Source organism: Micropterus dolomieu, linkage group LG01 (assembly GCF_021292245.1).
Source record: "Micropterus dolomieu isolate WLL.071019.BEF.003 ecotype Adirondacks linkage group LG01, ASM2129224v1, whole genome shotgun sequence".
Classification (NCBI taxonomy): Eukaryota; Metazoa; Chordata; class Actinopteri; order Centrarchiformes; family Centrarchidae; genus Micropterus; species Micropterus dolomieu.
In genome coordinates, this window is record NC_060150.1 from 40,270,517 (window position 1) to 40,292,661 (window position 22,145).

The 22,145-nt window shown below is 41.3% G+C and overlaps 2 protein-coding genes across 4 annotated transcripts in view; both read left to right on the plus strand.

Moving 5' to 3' along the window:
* The first annotated feature begins 491 nt into the window (after window positions 1-491).
* On the plus strand, window positions 492-3,050 carry ccr9b (chemokine (C-C motif) receptor 9b). 2 transcript variants are annotated; one of them, XM_046049048.1, is made up of 3 exons: window positions 492-559; window positions 723-793; window positions 1,670-3,050. In XM_046049048.1, exons 2-3 carry the CDS (start codon window positions 728-730, stop codon window positions 2,720-2,722), a joined length of 1,119 nt encoding a protein of 372 aa, XP_045905004.1. In that variant the 5' UTR covers window positions 492-559; window positions 723-727; the 3' UTR covers window positions 2,723-3,050. The 2 variants fall into 2 exon arrangements, with proteins under 2 accessions (XP_045905004.1, XP_045905013.1); XM_046049057.1 differs by having other exon boundaries at window positions 510-559; window positions 1,284-3,050.
* Window positions 3,051-13,563: 10,513 nt separating this feature from the next.
* Window positions 13,564-22,145, plus strand: part of gli3 (GLI family zinc finger 3) — a 92,276-nt gene continuing 83,694 nt past the window's right edge. For both annotated transcript variants that reach the window (XM_046059183.1, XM_046059257.1), the window contains exon 1: window positions 13,564-13,912. The gene's annotated coding sequence lies outside the window, so the exon portion shown is untranslated. The remainder of the gene's footprint in view (window positions 13,913-22,145) is intronic.

Below are 22,145 nucleotides of genomic sequence, written 5' to 3' on the forward strand. Positions count from 1 at the left end.
ACAGCAGCACTAACAGCACCTCAACATCGACTACCTCCTTCGGTGTTGGTCTTTAATCACAGCTCACGGTTTTCAGTTTCATGCATCACTCATCTGGGGTGTTAAGTGCTCCACCTGTGTACACAAAGTGTGTCAAAAATGGGCTTCGACTTGGTCAAACTTAATCGACTGTGAAAGGAATGTGAGTGCATTGTTTTGGTTCCAGCCTGATGGCCATGGTTCAGTGGGCAAAATCTAAAAGTCACAGCTTCCCTCTGAAACTGGCACACTGTTGTTACTGTTAAAAGATCACACAAGTCTTTCAATGTGATGCATATTTTTCTTGTGTGCTGTATTTGGGCAACGACGTACAGTCTACAGCACCAGGGGTCGTGTGTTGTTCCTTTTCTGCAGACTGACACAGAGATGGAGTGATACATATTGGCACGTGATCCTGTGGTTAAAGGGAAACCATATAAGCAAGTGAAGATGAGTCTGGTTTAATTTACCAGTTGTACTACTCAGACAAAGAAACAGAACTGTGACTGAGGGTTGCTCTCAACGTCTCATCAGTGAGTGGGTAAGTGAGTTGTTGCACTGCTACAAAATTGTAGAAAATTTACAAGGCATTTTCTATTTAACCTTTAAGCTTAATGTTCCACATATGTTATATTTTATCCTTGTTATGCTTTTGCAAGTTTTTTGTGTATTGTCTTATTTTAATATCCTATGGTTCTTTGTAGATAACATGGATGAGTCATTTACAACTTTAATGACCACAGGATCCACAGAAATGCTGTTCAGTACTGAAACTGTAAGTATTACTTTGGGATAATTATTTCTAGGCAATAAAACAATACATTAGTAATGTAGAAATGGGGATGACTGCATGACTGAGTAGATTAAAAAGGCTGTTAAATAATGTGACACTGTTGGTGCTGACTACTTACCATCACCGACACGGAAAAGAAAACTTTTTAGTGCATGTGTGTCTCCTTGTTTATGCTGCAGTATTAAAAGTATGATTTGAAAGAATACCGTTTGCTAAAACTTCAGGAACTTCAGGTTGCTGTGTGAACAAAACCATGCTGGAGCTCTTATTAAATCTGATATATTTTGCATTCTTTTTTGGTATGTTTATACTTTTGATGTCATGCTCCAGGTACTGTAGCTTTATGTAATGCAGACACCTGTAGGATTCTCGATTGTCACAGTCTTAGGCGTATCAGCATCAAATTTTCCATTGTTTGTTAAAACCTAACCCCTAGCCTCACTCCGTTGTTTATCTCTGCCCTAAATCTAAGTTTGATGCTTCTGGGGTACCAAGTTCTGCTGTGGGCCCCTTTCTAGAGCCCCTCGGGATCGTTCACCCCCCTCAGGCTTGGATAGCAGCAGGAAGTTGTGCAGTAATGTGGTTTCTCCTGCACAGACACAACACCTGCACCTGACAACAGTTTTTTTGCACGCTTTGGTTAACTTGTACGTCACAGAAAGCATTTGATGTCATAACATCGTATCCCCACTAGAAGCATGTTATGTTTTGAAACCCTGACAACAGTTAAGCTACTGAGTTGGGCAACAAGGGCAGAAAAAAAAACATGCCTGACAGGAAATGAATAAAAGGGCATGTGATACACGTAACCCTCTTTAATGCCGCATCAGATGATCAGTTTTTCTGTTTTGATTGCAGGACCCACCTGAGTACGTTGACTATGAGACAGGGCCAACTGAAAACTCAGGCATGTGTGACAGAACCTCGGTCAGGGTGTTCCGTCAGCAGTACGAACCACCTCTCTTCTGGATAATCTTCATCCTTGGCGCTGTGGGCAACCTGTTGGTGGTTTGGATCTACACCACTGTGCGCAACCGCCTGAAAACAATGACGGACGTGTACCTGCTAAACCTGGCTGTGGCAGACCTCCTCTTCTTGTGCATGCTACCCTTCTGGGCTGTCGATGCCACCAAGGGATGGGACTTTGGCATCAGTCTCTGCAAAATAGTGTCAGCTATCTACAAAATCAACTTCTTCAGCAGCATGTTCCTGCTCACATGCATTAGCGTGGACCGCTACATTGCGATTGTTCAAGTCACCAAGGCTCAAAACCTGAAGAGGAAGAGGCTGTTTTACAGCAAACTTGCCTGTGTTGGCGTCTGGTCTCTCTCCACTCTCCTGGCCCTCCCTGAGTTTATCTTTGCCCAGGTGAAGACCAACCAAAGAGGGCAGTCCTGTGCTCTGGTCTACTGGAACAACGGAAACAATCGGACTAAGATCCTGGTGTTGTCCTTGCAAATCTGCATGGGCTTCTGCCTACCTCTACTAGTTATGATCTTTTGTTACTCTGTCATCATTCGCACACTTCTACAGGCCAAGAGCTTTGAAAAGCACAAGGCCCTACGTGTCATCTTTGCTGTGGTGTTTGTGTTTGTTTTCTCACAGCTGCCTTACAATAGTCTGCTGATAATGGAGGCCACTCAGGCAGCTAATACCACTATCACCAACTGTGACACGGTAATTGGTTTTGATGTAGCTGGACAGGTTGCCAAGAGTCTGGCATATACTCATGCCTGCCTGAACCCATTCCTATACGTCTTCATTGGAGTTCGGTTCAGACAAGACCTCCTGAGGATTGTGAAGATGTGTGCTGGCGGTCTGGGAAAAGGAGGGCTCAGCAAACTGCAGGCGGTTCCCAAACGTCCCTCCATCATGTCTGATACTGATACTACACCTGCCCTTTCCATATGAATGCCCATTTTCCTAAACTTTCCTAAAATCCTACACCTGAGACCTGAACCTAGTTCAACATGATCACCTTTTTTAATTTTGTCCCTCATGCATTACTTACAGAGCAATGATAACATTTCCAACTTTGAAAGCAAAAATGTCTTTACAGTTTATATTCATTACATTTACAGTCACATTCACATGTTTTGGAATTACTGTATAAACTGTAAATTAGTGTAAATACTGTTTTTTAAGTGTTTGTATTTTTACATTTGTTACTTCATGTATTTGCTGTGTGCTGCTGTAACTAAATAAAAAAAACTATTGTATTTTTGATTTCCAGGTTCAAAACAACAATTAAAAATTATAAAAATCTAAAGCATACATCACTTTTCGTCATTGCTATGTTATTAAATGTATTTATTTGTAAGACAAGACAACACACATTATTCACTATTTCTGTAGATAGTTCAGTGTTAGCCAGATGGCTCATTTTCAACTGCAGTCCTTTGACAAGATGAAACCAACAAGGGGAGGTATTATGTCCTCACAGCACAAAAAAATAGCAGGAAGGAGGAGCAACCGTAGTTTCAAGCACATACTGTAAATGAATACTGGTTAAAGTGATGAGGTCAACGAATTAAATCTACTTTAAACAGGAAAGCATTCAAGTGCTTTTGCTGGTGTAACGTATCTGGTGTGGTGGAAAACACACTACAATGTGGCTAGTTCAATCCACAAGGTTTTCAATCTGACTAGACATCTTCCTAGTGAGAGTCTCTGCCACCGTCTGTGCCGACACTCTTAACTGTTGAAACTCGTCTGAGTTTGACTATGACTTGGCAGTTTCACAGTGAATGCTGACGAATGCCCATTCAAACTGGCATGAAAAAAGTTTCCCACAATGGCCTCACAACGGCTGCTGCTCAGACAGGTGGTAGACAGACAGGTGTTACTACCTTACAAAAATCTCCAATGTTCAGCCACAACTTTCGACAGCACGTAGCTGTTTTTAACTTGTGCCACAGAAACTTAGAACATCAAAGCCACGCAAGTCTAAATGGTGGGTTGGTGGCCTGCTTTTCATTCCTCTCTGATGGGTGAGCTTTGGGCGATGATCTTGCAAAATCACAGTTTCATGACACCTCCACACAGACACTGCTGGTATCAATCTGATATAAATACAGATGAATGTTCAAAGCTGAGGTTTGGGGTTTACAGCATTGGATATTATCTCCACAAAGCAAAATAAATAAACCCAACTCCATGTTTACACATTCAAAGGTCAAAGAAGCAAATGTAAAAGTACCACTGGGTGTTCATTAAATTTAGATGTTTGTTTAAACTATAAAGATGGAAATGAAATGAAAGGATCATTAATTCTGTCTGTTAAATGTTATTGGATGTCTACCTACACATAGAAAGACAAGGGGAAAAGACAGATGGAGGAAGAAAAAGTACCACAGAGTACATGTTAGCTACAGTCTCGCACATCGACTGTAATAAACAAAACCTGGGATGTTATTGTGGTCACTGAGGTGCCAGACATCTGCAGCCTACCTGCTGAATTCAGGTGAGACCACATTCTTTCTTTTTCCTCCTTTGTACTGCTTCTTCCTCTCACGACAGGAAGCCATCAGTCAAGTCAATAACATGCTCCTGCTTAACTGCAGAGCTGAGGGCCTCACCATGGATGTCCGTGGGAACCCTGGCAGCTGTCTTGAGAACACTAATGTGATTTACCATTCAACACATCGTTATATTCTGAATATGTTCTGTGTTCTATATATTCCAGTTTAAACTACACACTTAGCTTTGATTCTTGCCTGTTAACGTGATGCATCGCTTTGACTGTACTGCATGGCTTACATAGAGTAGATCCCTCAGTTCCCATTAAGAACACCAGGGAGAAGTGCTTCTCACGCCTCTTTAAAAAGGAGAAACTGCAAAAATGTGTCATATCTTATTGCAAAATGTGCAGTCAAATTCTCGGCGGATTTAGTTTGATCCTAAATAAGTACAGGATGAGAATATCACCCGGAGAGAACAACTGATTCATAAGTAGGGCATCTGTTTTGCACAGCAGATGGACAAAATAACACAGACACCTTGCAATATGATAAAATTTACTACACCAAACGAAGTTATGGTCCCATGTGTGCCTCACCAGAAATTAAAAGCTTAAGTGAGGGAGTAATGTTTCCAGAACCATCAGTGGTTCCAAAACCTTTACATGTCTTACGTGTCCTACCAGTCCTGTCACATGGGTTTGAGTACCCTGTCAGTTGTTTGATAGAGAAAACAAAGTGGTTATATTGAATCCTTAATGCGATCATGAAATTATTGATGTTTAAGCTTGATGTCTTGATGGCTCAACCATTTATCCATTACTTTTGGGGTTTTGTGGCTTTTTGCACTTAATAGTGTAAAGTAGGGAAAGTACAGAAGTTTTCTCTGAAAAGTAGAAGTAATTGTTCTGCAGTATAATAACCCCCGTGACTGATAAATCTGACAGACACTTAAACATGATAATGGGCCCTAAGCAGACACTGCGTTTTGTAATAGCCGAAATGTTTGTACTAGCCAAAATATTTGGACACACTGGTTTAAAATGTTAACAATGTGTTGAATATGTAAGCGTACCCTTTGTTTTTAGATGTAAATACATAAACTGAAAATGTAACGACAGCTGTTAAAAGCAGTGGATTAGAAAGATCATAAAAAAAAGATCATAAAAGGGATATACTCAAGTAAAATATAAGTACCACAAAATTGTAGACTACTTAAATACAATACTTCAGAGAATGCACTTAGAACTGGTAATCCCTTTTGTGTGTTTATTTTCCTCCTAAACACAAATATGTGGATAAATACAATCAACAATTTGTTTTTCCAAATTAGCTGAACAACTCCACAATCTCTCCTGGCAACTGCAGGGATGCCCCTTGGGGTAGAAGTAACCATACTTGGGAATCACTACCTTATTTTGTGGGATTATTTTGTCCACCGCTTTTTTTATTGCTGTCCGGACAAACAGCATCAACCAGACTTCCTTTATTTCTCTTATAAGCTTCTAGTAATTTCCACCACAAGGTGGCGTAGCATGCACAGCGGAGTTAGCCTGTGGTTTAAGTTTCAGGGAGAGTTACCAGCAAACACACAAGTTGGAAATGAAACTAACCCCATCTAGTGGCGGTCTGGATGGGAGGCCATGTCTCAGGGAGCAGAGTTGGACATAATGTTTCAACTTCATGAGGTTTGTGATATTCTTGCAAAAGAATCTCATTCCCAAAGAGCTTTCAATAGACAAGCAGATTGATTGTATTCTGCATTAGTAATATTCCATGTTCCTCATTAGCCTACAACTGAAGGACCATAGTAATCACCACTGGGGAAAACTGTAAAAAGTAAAAAACTGAGCTGGTCTGGACTTTGTGGTGAAGAATGCGAAAGACTCACAAGTAGAGCAGCACCTGTGGTTTGGGAACATCCCATCCATCTTTCTGCACAGGGGGAATTGTGTGTGTGTGTGTGTGCATGAAGGAGATGTGGGAGAGAAAGAAAAAGAGGGATAGAGGGAGGACATGGTGAAGTCTATGAGTAATAGGAGGGACAGAGTAAGCATATGTGACCCATTGACATTGAGCAGGCTGTAGTCTGGTTTCAACTGGCCTATGGTCTGGTGCTGTGGACCACAGTAAGCCTCTGGGACGATGGCTCATGTATAAACAACGACCCACTGGCCTTGAGCGCAATTTACTACTATAACAAGTCACAAATAGCTCATGATGAGAGTTAGAGTGAACTTTATTGGCAAATTGGAAGCGTAACGTAAAGAAAACGGTGAATGAGGCATAAAAAAGTAAATGGAAAAGGAAAGCTTTTTCCAACAAACAGGATCTTCATACCAGTCCTCAGTGTAAAAAGAAATGTAATAGAACTTGGACCTCCACAATTCCAGCTCAAACAGGGAGCCTCTTATCATCCGCCATCTCTCCCATAGCTAATATTTCACTTCAGCTCCCAGGCCCACAGAATGAGAGACGTTTCCATTTCATGTCAGTCATTTCCAGGCCTGTGTGTTACCTGTGTGGTGATAAGTGTTTGACTGACTGGGAGTGTCGTTAGTCACTGTCCAGCTCCGAGTGACAGCCACAGATTGACGCTGATGATGAGGCCTGGTGTGGGACAACAGAAAACCACGATTGATGTAGGGGGAGGAAACACATTTACACACATATAATGACAAACACAACGGCATGCGCACAAACATACTAAGCACATCAAGGTGGATTAAAAGAAAATGATTGCTGTCTTTGTAATGACACAATTAAGTGACATGAGGGATCATATTCCATCTTGACATCATCTGCTGTATATTTAATCTTAAAGGTGAAGAATTCCCATTCAGTTAGAATAGAAATGTGTCGCTGCTTAGTAGTGTGATGAATTAACAATTATTGGACTCATTTTGCTTTCACTTCTTAATAATTTCCTTGGTGGAAAGATGGAAAGAAATATGTAATTTAGTACTAATTACAGAGACAAAGTTTTGATAGATTTTATTTAATTGTGTTGAGTTTATAAGCAATTGTTGATTTGCAGTGATTCATTTCTCTTTCACCTGCTGCTCACTTTAAATCCTAGTAAATTAATTTCAGTCATTCAAACTTTATCCTTAATATTTAATTACATTTTTTGTTTGTGGACAAATTTGAAATGTTTTATGTTCAGCTGACCTAAAGAATGTTTAGGTTAAACTAGCATTACATTGGACTTGCTATTTATCACAATAGTGCTTTAACACTTGGTACTTAATACAAAAGTATGAGAAAATCTTCCTATAAATACCTGTTACTTCCGAGGAAATTGCAGGAAAATATGGTAACAATAAAATAAAAATGTTAATCTCTATTTTTCTTGGTGATTACACCAAAAACTATGAGATCATCCACTAGTAATTTCATTCACATTTTAAATTGATACACCGAACTTGTTAGCAAACAGTTACTTATTTACACATCCAGCAGTTATAGATCAACATGATCATTCATTTGGAGTCTTGTTTCTGGCCACCAGATGACTGTAGCCCAAGTCTAATTGCTACAAGTGGCTTGCTAACCATGCTAGCCACTATGCTTATTGTCTGCAGCTAATGTGTTGCTAATAGCCAATAAACATTCTTAACTTTTAACTTTTGAATTAGGCCTACTGTTGGGATAACTGTTGGGTACTTTACTCGTTCTTACCTTTACTCTTGTGGACTGACAATATTTATTAGAATAAAACTATGCTGTAGCCTACTTCTGTACTTCTCATGGAAACTTATGTTGATCTTTAACTGTCACTATCATACAATTTGTTGTCCTGTTTTGCTTCCAGTAAAAACTTCAAAGGCAATCCACTGTCTTCAACCTTTATTGGAATTGTGTTTAGCTTGCTGCATAGCTGTGCAGCCACACGTATAATGAAAGCAAAAGACTTAAGTTAATAAAATAGTAAACAAATTGAAAACATATGACCCTGTATTTCTACCTTGCCTGTGAAATTCGGGCCCTCGATGAACCGTGCTGAAAAAACCTAGCCCATGGTTGAACCTTTACTTGCTGAATCCTGGCATGACAGGATCTTCGAATGAGCCTAACTATAGGAGGCAGCAAATATATTAAAACAGTAATAGCCTGATGATGATAATGCAGATGACAGTGAGGAATGAAACAACACTATTTCAGTCTTTCAAAGACAACATACAACGCCCTCCGTTTAGTTTCACCATTAATTTCACTATGGGCCAACCTGGAAAAAAACCCAGGAAATAATACAGCGCTACAAGGCCAAAAGGTTCAATCCCTGGACATCTCTGGAACATGTTTTCACCCTCACGGTCTCTACCCTTCCTTTTACCTCCTCTTTTAAAGCGAGGCAGTAAGCTGTGAGATGGATGGGCTGAGCATTGCAAGGTTTCCAAAAGCGAACAGAGTCTGACTGCTGCTCTACCTGAGGAGCAAAAACAAAAGAGCCATCTCTACCTGTAGGACTGTGGGAGTCGAGGCTTTGATCTGGACCAGAAAGAGAGAGTATTTTGATGAAATATTGATGTTTTTTTTTAACTGTGTCCTGTGGGAGCTCAGTCTGCTCTCAGGATGTGTGCGCTGATCCACAATACTTCTCCGTGCCTCGCTAGATGAGAATGGACTTGACTATGCGGCTCAGGGAGTCTTATCGGCCCTAATGGGCCTAATGATGACCCCCCACTTTTGGCCCGAACTGGTCAGGGACTTTTCTTCTTGTTGATCAAAAGAAGAGGTACTTTTAATCAGTCAACACCTATTGCAAAACACAAGTGATGTGTGCCTGACAACATCTTTACAGAATCTTGACAGCAAAGCCTGCACATGACTTAAATCTTTATTTGGTTTTGGATGGGCCATTGTTCGCCCTTGAAACAAAAGTGCAACGGTTTTAAGTTTACATGTTATATACTGTAACATGTACATTTCTAACTGGAGAATGCCACCCTGAAAAAATCATCAGTGGTAATTTAGCTTGACAACTTAAAAACTGCAACTGCAACTGACTCAAAGTTTTAAAATGAACACTACTCTAACAAATAAATAAACACTGGAACATTTGGTGCACATGTGTAAAGTGACTTCTTCTTCACAGTGATACTTTCTTGGCCCAGTATTCAAATATTAAGGCCTTGTTAAGCCCAGTATCAGACCATGTAATATGATTTCAACTGGGTGCTCAGAAACTTTGATTTGAGTTTGTATGAGTGACCCACATTCTTCAAGTAACAATGATCTCTGTGCAAGAAAAAAAAAATCTGAATATTGATAATTGCCTAGAGTGCTTTTGTCTGAAAGTTAAGAGGCCAACACACTCCAATCAGACCGGAAAAGAGGGTGGAAGACGAGGGGGGAGGGGGGTTATCACTCTCCCATGCTCACGTTCATACACAGAAATAGACGGCGGACATAATGACTTTAGTGCAAAAAAGCAGAATGATTATTTAAACTTAAAGGAAGAGGAGAAAGAGGCAAGGAAACTGGTCGAGAGGGGGAGAAAGGAGGGGTCTTAGGAGGAGCCAGGGGCAGGAGATAGTCTGGGAAAGGTCTCGCGTTAATGTGGAATTAACATGCCTTTCCATTGGAGTCCATTAGATAATCATATTCATACCACACAAGGCTCCAAACCCTTCTCTGTTTCATTATTCCCTTTTAATCCAGCCTGATAAGGGGGTGCAGGCGTTGTGGTTTTATTATGTCGTCATTTGGATTCCACATGAAATACCCACGGGTTGTTATCACGGGGAAATTGCTTAAATAGCCCAAGTGGATATAGTTTGGCGTTTATTATTTCTGACGGATTCAAAATAACTGCAAATATCCTTTTCTGATTATTTGTGGCTGAGAGTCTTATCAGTCATTCACACTAATGGCCCACTCAAGCCACCCGATACCTCCGGCAGGAGGGAGGACGAGGGGAGTGCTGTGTATTGTGTCCTGAATGTACAAGTGTGTACAGGTACAGTACATGTGAGAAATAGGATTGAGGGGAGGAAAAACTAACGAGAACAGAGAAGGGAAAGAGCTAGAAGGAGACTTTTCAATCTCTATAGCTCTAATACAGCCCTGACAGTGGACTAAAGGTCACCCAAGCTCTCTGTGATATGTTTGTTTGGCCCCAAATCTCTGGTCCCTGGTAAACAGCCCCTGCTTAATGTAGTTTATGTTTAAACCTCCAGTGGTGGGAAATATAATACATTTACTCAAGTACAGTTTTGAGCAACATTAATTGAGTATTCCCATTTTATCACTTTCACATGAAAATGCACTTTTAATACTAACACTTCTAACACTCTACTGCAAATGTTTGACAGCTATGTTTATAGGTTGCTTTGCAGGTCAGGATTTTACACATAAATCATAGGTATGATCACAAATTGTAATAAACTACCAAACATTTTATGTAAAAGTCAAAATGGTCTCCACCTTGACAGCATCAAAATGCTGCTTTACATAATAGTAATAGTGTATATAAATATACATGATAAACACAACACTCATAGTGGTATTCCACATAAAGAGTACTATTACTTTGATGCTTGAAGTACATTTTCCTGCTAATACTTATATACTTAAATATTGAATGCAAGATTGTTACTTAGCAATCCAGGGTTTTCATACTGTGGTGCTGCTACTTTAATCAAGTAAATAACTCAATACTATCTGAAGCCAAATATTCCTTTATCTTAAAATACTGCCTTTCTGCTGTGAGCCTGAGTGTCATTCCTGTGTTCATGGAGCCAGTGCATTTCCAGTGGCCACATCTGTGTGGATATAATATGCTCATTCTGTCGTATCCATTTCACAGTGACATCTGTCCAGCGGCGAAGAATTAAAGGCAAAAATCCAAATGCCTACACAACATTCTGCCAAGTATTGATTTATTGTTACTGGTGTAACATACATGGACACACTGAGCGCTACATATTATTTCAGTGAGATCATGGCTGAAACTGGAAACACGCTCCGTCAGGTGGTCACTTGTTTTGAAATATAAGCACAAGACGCAGTGCACGGGATTTATTTGAGATTTTTGACTGTGCTGTGAGGAAATGTGACAATAAGTGAGGGTGTGTGCATGCTTGTGATTGGTTATAGTGTGTGTGCTTTTGTGAGCATGCCTGAGCGTCCACCTAGTAGGCTACACCTCCCTGTCTGCATATCTCAGGGTCTGGAACAAACAGTAGTTCCTTCTTAATTGGGGTGAGATCTGGGGCTTAAAGGGGGCCAAGAAGGGACCCGAACCCCTTTTTTTCTCCTCCAGAATCGCTTTGGCTACAGAGGTGCTTTTGATGTGTGCTTTGGCTCTGCAAGCCCTACTCTGGAATATGTTCTTGGGAGACCATTGGTTACTTGCCTCCAGGCAGAATCTCAATCCCCTGGATCCTGGCCCTCTTTGATGAAATACTTTCGGGAGCCGCTAACCCTACTGATGCCCATGTGCACCCCCTCCCTCCTCCTTTACCCTCTTGTTCTCCCCCACCTCACCCCCACCTCCACGTTCCTGGGATTCTCTTTGAGAGATTCATAACAAGGACTTTATCTCTGTGTAGTCCAGGCCAGATGAGCACCGCCTGACAAACTGACAGGAGAATTAGTCGTGTCTTACAGAGCACCTTTGACTGTCTCCTTTCTCGGCTCGACTTCCTGTCGTCACGGACACAAGCATTTTCATTGTATTGACACTGATTTATGTCACAGCTCATATTCTATCATGGGTAGCATTTCTGTATTTGTTTTTGTTTTTTTTAACTCATAACCTTTATTTGTTATTTCTGTATTGTAATTCAAAATCACCAAATGTAAACACTTATGCTTTTATTTTGAGATTTTATGGATTATAAGGGAAAACAACCTGCAATCTGTAGATTTATTGATGAATAGAGACACTATTTGAGTTTTGCACTAGAATATTTAAAATAGTTGCTTAAAGGCTCATCATAGTTGCCTAACTTTTACATTCAAAATCTATATTTTTAACCTTCATATTCTGAGAAAATCAGAATCAAACATTTTGAGGTGTATTGATGACACAGACGTTGACAGTTGTGACAGAAGATCATAGGCTCTGATTAATTAAAGCAGTAATTAGTCAATGCAGACTTTCCTGGCATAATACAGATCAGGATGATTTTATAACAAAACATTCCTTTAAATTAGAGACTTCTTTATTTTGCCACAGTAGCTGATTGGATGTTTGTTACGATCAGGATTAATACTAACCAACTGTGTCTTGATGGACTTGACCTCTCGGCCACACACACACATTCAAATCCTAGTTAAACGATAAACTAGTGATTTTCCTCTCCAAACTCCCACCTCTTCATTGATTGAAACAGCACCCTAAAGACTCCCTCTTACCACACAATTTCCCTGTATATTGATTATGTATATTGATTATAACCTAACCCTACAGGAAGGCTTCCCTCTGCTTTACCGCAGCATTAGGTATCACTCTGAAGGCTGAGCACCAGGAGACTATTTTAGCTCTCATAAATCGACAGTTTCCAATCTGTGAATTAGATTGCTCCATAATGTAAATTAGGGTTTTTAAGTTGGATAATTGAGATAAAGGCCTGTGTGAAATACCTGGATGTAAGCAGTAAAAATGCCACGTTTACCTCACTGTTTAATTTAATTATTAAAAAATAAATAATTGCATGTGATGTATGATGATTTCTTTTCATTATACAACCTTGTGTTGATACATCATTTTAACTGAGTTATGCAGGTTGACATCATGCTGAATGTACTGTTGCCTATGTCCCATATATTTAATTATTCATGGAAATGTATACAAAGCAACATATTACTTGCTGTTCTTTAAACTTTTATGAAAAGTGACTGACAGCTTTAACTGATGTTACACTGCACTGGTGCAGGTTTAGCAGGTAGAAACATAAGGTCTTTTATTCCCACTAGTGCTTGATGTGGTCCATATTGCCTACAAAGGTTCATTCAAACACCCATAACTGAGTGACATGGACAAACATGAAGACAATCATTGTCATTGAAAACATGTTTTTTTTTCCTAACTTTTTTTCCTAACTCCTTTTAATATATTGTTTTATGCTCTGTAAATTGTAATATTAGGACTAACTAGGATTAAAGTTTAAAAAAATGTTGGCTTCAAAGTATGTAAGAAAGAAAGAAAAGAAGAAAGAAAGGGGGTACATGAAATAAAAAAGGAGGGAGGCAGTGAGTAAAGGAGGGAGCAATCCGAAGGGAGGAGTCAAGCGAGGGAAGGAGCAGCTGGAGTCCCACACTTCGCCCTCTCTCTTCTCCTCGAAAAAGCGCACTAAATGTAATAACAACTCTCCATGCGCTTCTCTGACGCTTATGTTGTTTTTATGCACATCTGCGGTCTGCTATCGGCAGATTTTATCGGCAGGCTGATGGTGTTAGTCCGGCGGTGGTTTAACACAGCAAACTGTGAGAAGGAGGAGAAAGACAGGCAAGAGGAAAAACTCTGGCTGCGCCGTTTTGGAGTTGAAGTTGCAGCGTAAAAAAAAGTCTCAGGCAACTCCAGAGGCACATCTGCAACTTAGGAAGAGAAGAAGACGAAGAGAGAAGCCAAATATATATTTTTTGTCTGTGAAGATAAAAGTCAAGATTTAGAGGGGAAGTCACCCAAAAAGAAGTAAGTAAATCCACACACCGGCGAAATAAGCTTTGAACATCCTTGCGCTAATTTGTCTACTTTTAAAGTTTAGTTAAAGAGAGGCAGTCAGACTTTGTGAAGCAGCGGATGTTTCACGTTTCAGAACGATGGAATTTCATACAAGTTTAGATGTAGACAAGTGGATCAACAGAAGGAAAACTGGTACGAAACAGCTCCTTTTTAAACAAGATGAAAGCTTTCGATCTCGGATCCCAAAACAGCCGAAAACGCGCCACAGACCGCCTTACACTTGGCCTGGGTGTGATTTATTCTCTGTGAAATAAGTGTTGGTTGTTAGAAACCCCGGATGGCACACTTAACAAGTATCAGACAGGCAGAAGTGCATTTTAAAACTAGTTTGAAGTTGCATAAAGTTTGGTAGAAATGAAAAACGTTTTGGATTTTTGACTAGGTGTAAGACAGAAGAAGAAACACGTGTAATTCTGTTGGGAGTTTGAACTGGAACTTTATGAACTTCTGCAGACATGAAACTTTATTGGACTTTTGCCTGAAGAAAGGCGCGTGGGGGTGGGGGTGGTGGGGGCATGCATATTATGTATGTGCATGTGTGATCGTATTTCAGTGTCTGTTATTGATTCGGTTCATCCCGTTAGAGTTCTGCAGAAACAGTTACATGGACATGCTCAGACACAATTTTTTTTTTAAAATCCATCCAAGATTGTGACTGACCCTGACCTTGACCTTTTTAACATTTAGACATATTTTCATTTTATAACCATATTTTACACAACTCATTTCTTACAACATTTCTACATCACTGTTTTATAATATTGTCAAAACTTAAAAGTCAATTTCAGAACTTTTTTTAAACACACAAGAAATATTTTCACTACAAAACAGGTCCATATTAATTCTTACATTTGGTTTTAGATTTTGCCTTGAACAGATATTTTTAAACAAGTGGAAAATGCAGTGTGCCACTGATGTGAAGATAGTTAATAATAGTGTGTATCCATTGCACTTTCATTTGATTTTCTGCTGAAACAAGTGTCTGTACCTGACAGAGTCAAAGCATTTAGAAGCAGGAATCTGTCCGTTTCAATCTGACAAATTGATTTGCATTGGGATGTTTTGAAATGATTATCTATTTCACCTGAAAGAAAAGAGAAAAATGTTATACAGGATACATCATAGGGTGTTTGAAGGCATGTGCATGTGCTCAGAGAAATATAAGCCCATTACAGTGGGGTGTGGCCCTGCAGGGGTCCATACGGGGAGATTTATGGGGCCCCATGCAAAATTAGAAATGATGTGAAGTCACCGTAATTTAGTTTATTATTCACTGGATTTATCACAATTAAATATGGATAAGAAGGACTAATACAATCACACGTTTGTCCCTTTCATAGACAGTCTTCATTTAAAAACAAAATCAACACTAAAAAAACAAACTCTCAAATGGGCTTGTGCAGGGTGGAAAAAATATCTCTAACTGTAGTCTGTGTGTTCGTTTTAGGGGTCTTGGACATGAACATGTTTGAGAGCCCCCAAGCCTCCACATGTGCGGATATTTGTTTGAAACTTTCCCTCCTGTCCTCGCCAGCTGTTCCACATTTTATCTGCTTGTCTGCTCTCGGGTTTCATACAGACGACAAGGGTCCGAGGTGCTCAGCCATGCGGGGCAGCTCAAATCCTCCTTTTTTTGACACTTGGCAAATTATTAACGGGGGTCTGGCTGCCTTGAGATGGAGCAGTGAGGGAACACACCAAATAAGATGTTTAACAGCGCACGTTCACACAGATAAAAATCTCCATTTAGCTATTTTTATGAGGCTGTTCCATCATTCATCTTGGCTGTGTGATTTGGCTTTGAGCATAGTTTTTGCAGGTCATGGTTACATTTGTCTAATAAAATTAAAAAGGCGGCTTTCACATAAACTGTCATTTAATATGTCTCTTATTTTATTTATAACAACAAAATAACATGTCAAAGGACCCACAAGTAGGAAATGAATAACTGTCATGTGAATGATTCAGCTCAGTTAACAAGAAAAATAAGGAATAGACGGATCTGGCCTTAAACCACTCAGATTTTAGGCCTGATATTTTATATTTTAAAATGACATCATGAGAATTATAATTTTCTTTATTGAGATTAAACAAATAGGGCTGTACATGTGTCCCCTATATGTTTAGTTTTTGTGGCTCTGACTTGTTCATCATTTTAAAAATATGACTGGTACTTAAAAATGCCATAAAATTGCCTGTGTATAATTATTATATGAGAAAATTATGATGACTTCTGATTTTATTTGTAGTGTAATCAAAACATAAGATGTGAGATATTTTTCACGAGCCTTAAATTAAGTGTGATAAAATAAAATTTCAGAGATAGAAAAATCTGTGACACTTTTGGACTTAATATTCTATAGAACAACTATAGAACACAACTTTTAATTTCATTTTTTTCTGACAAAATGTGGATGTCAGTAAAATGTTTAATTATGTTTTATATAATAAAACATCACAAAGAAAAAATCACTCTCCAAATTATAAATATGTCAAATTATTATTATTATTATTATTATTATTATTATTATTATGTGAGAACAGTCAACTTTGTTTTTGGTACTATTACATTTTATCTAAGGGAAACTACCAAGGGGGATACTGATGTCAAACAGGTGCAGCTTTACCCCCAAAAAAAGGACATTGCCTCATTATGATGCAGCAGCAGTGATGAATGCAGCAGTGTTTAAGATGCTAATCTGCTGGAATGAGATGCACAACTCAGAGCCATTCGCTTACTGTAGCCAGCAAAGATGTATCATTGCCGCTCTCTGCTTCTTCAGCTCCATGCGTGAGGAACAGGCGGATAACGTTTCCCTCTGCAGGAGTCAGTCCGTCAGATAGCAGCAGCATACTGTTTTATCTCAACTTTAAGCACTCCTTTAAGTAAAATTATGCATAGTGACACTGGCCCAGTTCACCCGTGACCTGGCAGAATAGGGGCTGTCATGTTAATGCAGGGAGATGACATACTATTAGCTTTTGAGGTATGGCCCTCTCCTCTTAAGGGCCTTGCATTCACAACTAAAGGCAGATTCTGTCCTCAGGCCTTTTACACCCCGCAGAAATAATACCTGTAATCAGGTCTGAATGCAAGAGGCCCTAATGAGCTGTGTTGTTGTGCTAATGCTGCGCCCTAAAGCCCTCAAAGAGGTGGCAAATGTTTCGTTAAGACGAGGGTAATGTGAGGAAGTTGATTTTCCTTAAGATAATGAGGACTGTAGTTTATTTTTAGTGTTAACTCGCTTATTTTGCAGGTTTTTCTGCAGGTTGTGTGTTTTCCCTACTTTTGTGTCTTTTTCTAAATGATTTTGTGTCTTTGGGGTTTGCATGAATCCCACTGAAGTAGAAAAAAATAACAATTATTCTAAGTTTTAAAATACACACTAACCACCCGACCAGTGAAAGTTTGGAGTAATTCCCTGTATAATTTGATTAGCTGTTGCTTCCTGTGCATATACCTAGTGTAGTTGAGTAGAAGGCCCCCAAAAGAAATCTCTCACTTTGATGATTTGGTACTTTGATATGTTGACATCAAATGAAACAGACACAGTGGGGAAAGAAAGAGGACAAGTCAGACAGAGGTAGTGATTGAGGAAAAAAAGGCAGTGCATGAGAGCGGGCGGAAATGTGTGTGTGTGCTGGTGTGGTTTGTGAGGCACGGAGGAGTGCTATGAAAAGTTGGGCTGAGATGGCAAACCTGAGTAGCGTCAAAACGTCTGGATGCATTTGCGTGCGAGCAGAGACAAGAAGGGGTCTTCGGGTGTGCAAGGGCTTCTCCTTGGCCTCCTAATCCCCAGGCCCAGCCATCCCTTCAGGGCATGCCTCAGATCTGGCTCTCTGGCTCTCCGTGCGGACAATCCAGCTCTGCCAGCAGATTTAATATGCTATGTGTTCCTGCTCCCCCGGCTCCCCTCCACCTCAACCATCATTGTCCCAGAGCGGGACCCCTGCTCCCCGCTTCAAGGAGCCTGCTAAAGGCACCTTTCAAGCTGGGTGATGTCTTTGGATAAGGCGTTCGTACGGTGGGGGGAAAGTGGCGATGAAGAGGGTGTGAGACAAGATATTGTACTGTAATTTCCGATATGTATATTACACACAATCAGGAATCTTAATACACTTGGACCTTTCACAAACAGCATACTGGCGCAACAGTGAAACACCTCACCACACTCAAAATGCACGCATGTGCACATGTTTTATTTTGTCTCTTTTTCTTTTTCCCTCTCAAGTGGAAGCAACTTTTTTTCATTTGTCTGAAGAAATAAGAAATGGGAGGAAAAAAAGTGGGAGCTCATGTTGCCTTAGCAGGGGCTGAGAGAGGGCTGGTTTGTTTTCCATGGCTTTGGCCTGTTGGAAACTCCTACTGGACCTGACAATTAGTCTGGTCAACTGCTCTCCCAGAGTGAGGCACCAAATACGGCAACAACAAAAAAGAACAGTCAAGTAAATTTGAATCAAGTGATTTGCATTTATGATCGATTAAGTTGTGTTTGACAGCTTAACATAAGCCCTGTTGTTGGTCATGGTAAATTCTATTACAAATATGCAGGTTTATGTGCAGAGTGTGCCAGCTAGCGGCTGCGTTTTCTTTTCTCACATACTTGAGGAGAAACAGGACAGGTCACGCCTGCATGTGGGTGCCGCTTTTCCCCTCCTCTGTTTGCTGTAGCCGTTGTAAAAATGTCTTTAAGTCTGCGTGTGAAGTATAGCAGCAAGAGGTGAAGTGCTTTGGTTTGGGGCCCATTTGCTTGTGGGCTGTGTGTAAAGTTCAGCGCCTAAAGACCCTGAGTCCCGGGGCTGGGGCTGTTATTGCAGATGTGGCATTGTGTCAGCTTTGATGGGAGCCGGTTGTGGCATCCGTGAGGGGGTCTGTGCTTTCTCGGCCGGGGTGGTGATTGGGAGACAGATGAACTGGCTGCTTGCTGTGAACAATGATCTGTCACTTACCCCTGCTTCTTGATGTGTGAAGCCATGAGTCATGCTCTTTCTACTCCAAGACACCACTACCCAGTACGCACACACTTTTCCCACTCCAGAATTATTTGAACTAAGAGAGAAAAATATGTTAACTGTGCATTTTCTAAACAAAATTCCTGTCCTTTCACCAATAATTAAGTTATGCATTGTCATGCTCACAATGTGAATCCCGTGTGTTTGCAATCCCTTGCTGCTTGTAGTTGTCTTTCAGTGGGAGTTATGCTTGAGTCTTCCTGCATCCTGGAGTGGAGGTCAAGGAGGGGTCTATTGTTTGAATGTCAAATGTAAATCCCAAGGTTAATACCTGAAAGAGGCACAGGCCCAGACATTCTCTCTCCTCTCCAAACATGTTTAGATGAGTACCTCTTCCCCCTTTTTGCTCCTTCATTTCCTTCTGCTGCAGACTTGGGGCAAGTTGGAAAAGGAGGGGGTCGGGCATCCCGTATAAACCCTCTAGTGTGTTCTTCTCACCAATGAATGCTAACAGACCCTGGCTCTAATAATGCTTCATCTTAGAAAAACAAAAGGGGAACTCTACTATCTGAGCAAATTTCTGCCCCAACCTGAAAGAGCCCTCCTTTGACAGCGCAGCATTTGAAGACTAATCGTTTTTTCTCATGCAAAGCATGCTGTTTTAAGAGCCCGGGCCACAGAAAGAGAGGGGGCTGTGTTTTAACAATACTCCGCAGGGAGTGAGGAACAGGGTTCGGGGAGGGGAGGTAGGGTTGAAGGGAGGGGTGGGTTTCTCTCTCCTTTGCTCCTTAGACAAAGCCCAGTTCCTTTCAGGGATGCATGGGGGGTAGGGTGCGTGGGTGCGTGGGGAAGAGGAGGGAGCGTCCAAGAGTTTGAGTTCCTTGAAAGAGAGGGACTCTAGCCGATTTAATGACAGTTTGTCATCATGGCTCTTCCACCTTCCAGAGAATATGTAGGGTTGGCCTTGTGGTGACAGGCCTGGAAAGAAGTGGGCCCGAGAAAATTTATAGAGAAACAGAAATATTAACGTGTACATGGGGCCCTTAAAACGGCTTTGGCTATTCCTGCCAGACTGGTGTTTTTATTAAGAGGGGTCGACATGCTTTGGAAATATATCTTATTCATGAAGAAAGCCAGGTTAGACTTCCGAAAGAATTCATTATATTCCCCCAGATGCGGCTTTGCGGGTTGCAGCCTTCCCTCGGAGGACATGGAGCATGGAGCACGACATTGTAAAGCCTCCCTCAGTGGGCACGGGAGTGCGAAGGGTCCCATTTGTCAAAGGTGCTGGAGTCTTTTTCCCTCCTCAACACTTTCCCGGCTCAGTCTCAAACTCATTGTCTGAGCAAAGGCAGGACATTAGTCACCGCAACACCACGGGAGCCTGCAGGGCTAAGGACCAGTGCTCTGGAGCCCGGGCTTGGACAGAGGGGAGGAGAGAGGGTAGAGGGTGGAAAGAAGGGAGAGGGGGGAGTGACGGAAAAAAGGTGAGAGAGGTGCAACAAGGGAGGAGGAAATGTGGGGTAGTAGGAAAGTGAGGAAGAGGGAAGACGAGAGTGCAGAGTATGTGTGTGGGAGAGGGAGAAAGACCATGGGGGGGTTAGAGGGAGTGGAGTGTGTAGCTCTACCTCAAGGCTCAGTATGTAAGCCCCTGTCTACCCCCCAAAGCTGCTTTCACAAAGAGATTTACAAGACAGGTCTCCGGTGTGCTTTGCTGCCCTGCATTATGAGTGAGTGAGTGTATAAATGTGTTCGTGTGTGTGTCTTGCTGAAATTGACTTTTTGGGGGTTTTTTTAGGACTTGTTTTCTTTTTGTATCATCTATGCAAGAGAGATATTCACCAAAATTTACCAATCCAGGCAGGTCAGACTCAAAACAGCCCCAGTGGAGCAGTGTGAATAACCTATTCCCCCTGGTGGCAGGGGTTGTGTGTGTGTGTGTCTGCGGCTGAGTGTGCATTCACGTGTGAATGTATTTCCCAGATTCACACATACACGGGATCCTGTTAGCTTTTGGAATTATTTATAAAGCCCGGCTTTTGTGTGGCGCTCTAAGTCCCTGTCTCCTCCCATTACTGCCTATGACTCTACCTGGGGCTTCCTTCAGCCCCCAAATGCTCCCTCAGCCACCCTCCCAGCACAAGGAACTGAGTTTGGTGTTATATCTAAACCCTTTACAGCTACTAGTTTCCAGAGAGAATCACTTTCTTTCTCTTTATATTTACTGGCTTGCTCCTCTGAAAAGTAGTTTTCTCATTTAGAAAGTCATAATCTGCAGAGACAAACACAATCTATACACTTCAGAGAGACACACAAAGTTATGCCGACCCATCCCATATGGCCCTAATTACCCTGTAATACAGCCCCCCCCCCCCCCCCCCCCCCCCCCCCTTTTTTTTTCTTGCACGGACTGAGCGGGGGTGAAGTTTTTAGTGTGTTTGAGATGGTTTATGTTAATGTTGCTTTTATTGAAACAAGCTGGGATGTGATTATAGTCCTGCTCGGTACATATGAGCAGTGAACTGCTCTAGTTTCCCCATCTCCCTCTGGCATAGAGATCAATGCAAACCAGCTAACGCAGGGTAATAAGCCATTAGTACACACATTGTTGGAGAGATTTACATACATCGACCGGCGAACTGATAAACTAGGTTCCGTGTCCTAGAGGTAAAAATTATTGTGTGTGTGAGTGATTAGCTGAATGAACTCTGGGTTAGAGTGTGTGTGCGAACCATTGCTGGGTGATCTCTTCCCAGTAACTGCCAATCCTGTGTGATAGGTGCCAGATTGCGTAGCTGGGAGCCAGGTTGTCTCTGCTTGTCAGGAGAGCAGGGTGGAGGAGGGGAGATGTGAGGATGATTACACTGTACACTGTTCCTCTGATCTGATTCATCACCAACTGTCTCTCCTGCAAAGGGTGAACTTATTATCCCTGTCTCAACTTCCACCGTGGAGCCAGCTGCTCTCCATGCTTCCCAATTAACCCCGGGCACCCGTCAAACGCTCCAATTAAGGCCTCCTCCTCCTCCTCACAAATTTATTTGCCTGCAATAGCCGGCCCTGCTCCAGTTGGGATGCTCCAGCATGCAGAGAAGAGTGAGTGAGTGAGGCGGCAGGCGTTGAGCGTGTTTGTTTAGGAGCTGTCCTAAGCAATGGCGTTACAGCTCCCAGATTTATTTGAGGCGGGGCTGCAAACAGCTGAAACGAGTAAATACTCCCAGATGTTTGG

Excerpts from the sequence above, each read along its gene's own strand:
- ccr9b (XM_046049048.1), top strand. The coding sequence starts at position 728 with ATGGATGAGTCATTTACAACTTTAATGACCACAGGATCCACAGAAATG. Across the intron at positions 794-1,669 it reads TGCTGTTCAGTACTGAAACT|GACCCACCTGAGTACGTTGA; the intron begins GTAAGTATTACT and ends TTTTGATTGCAG.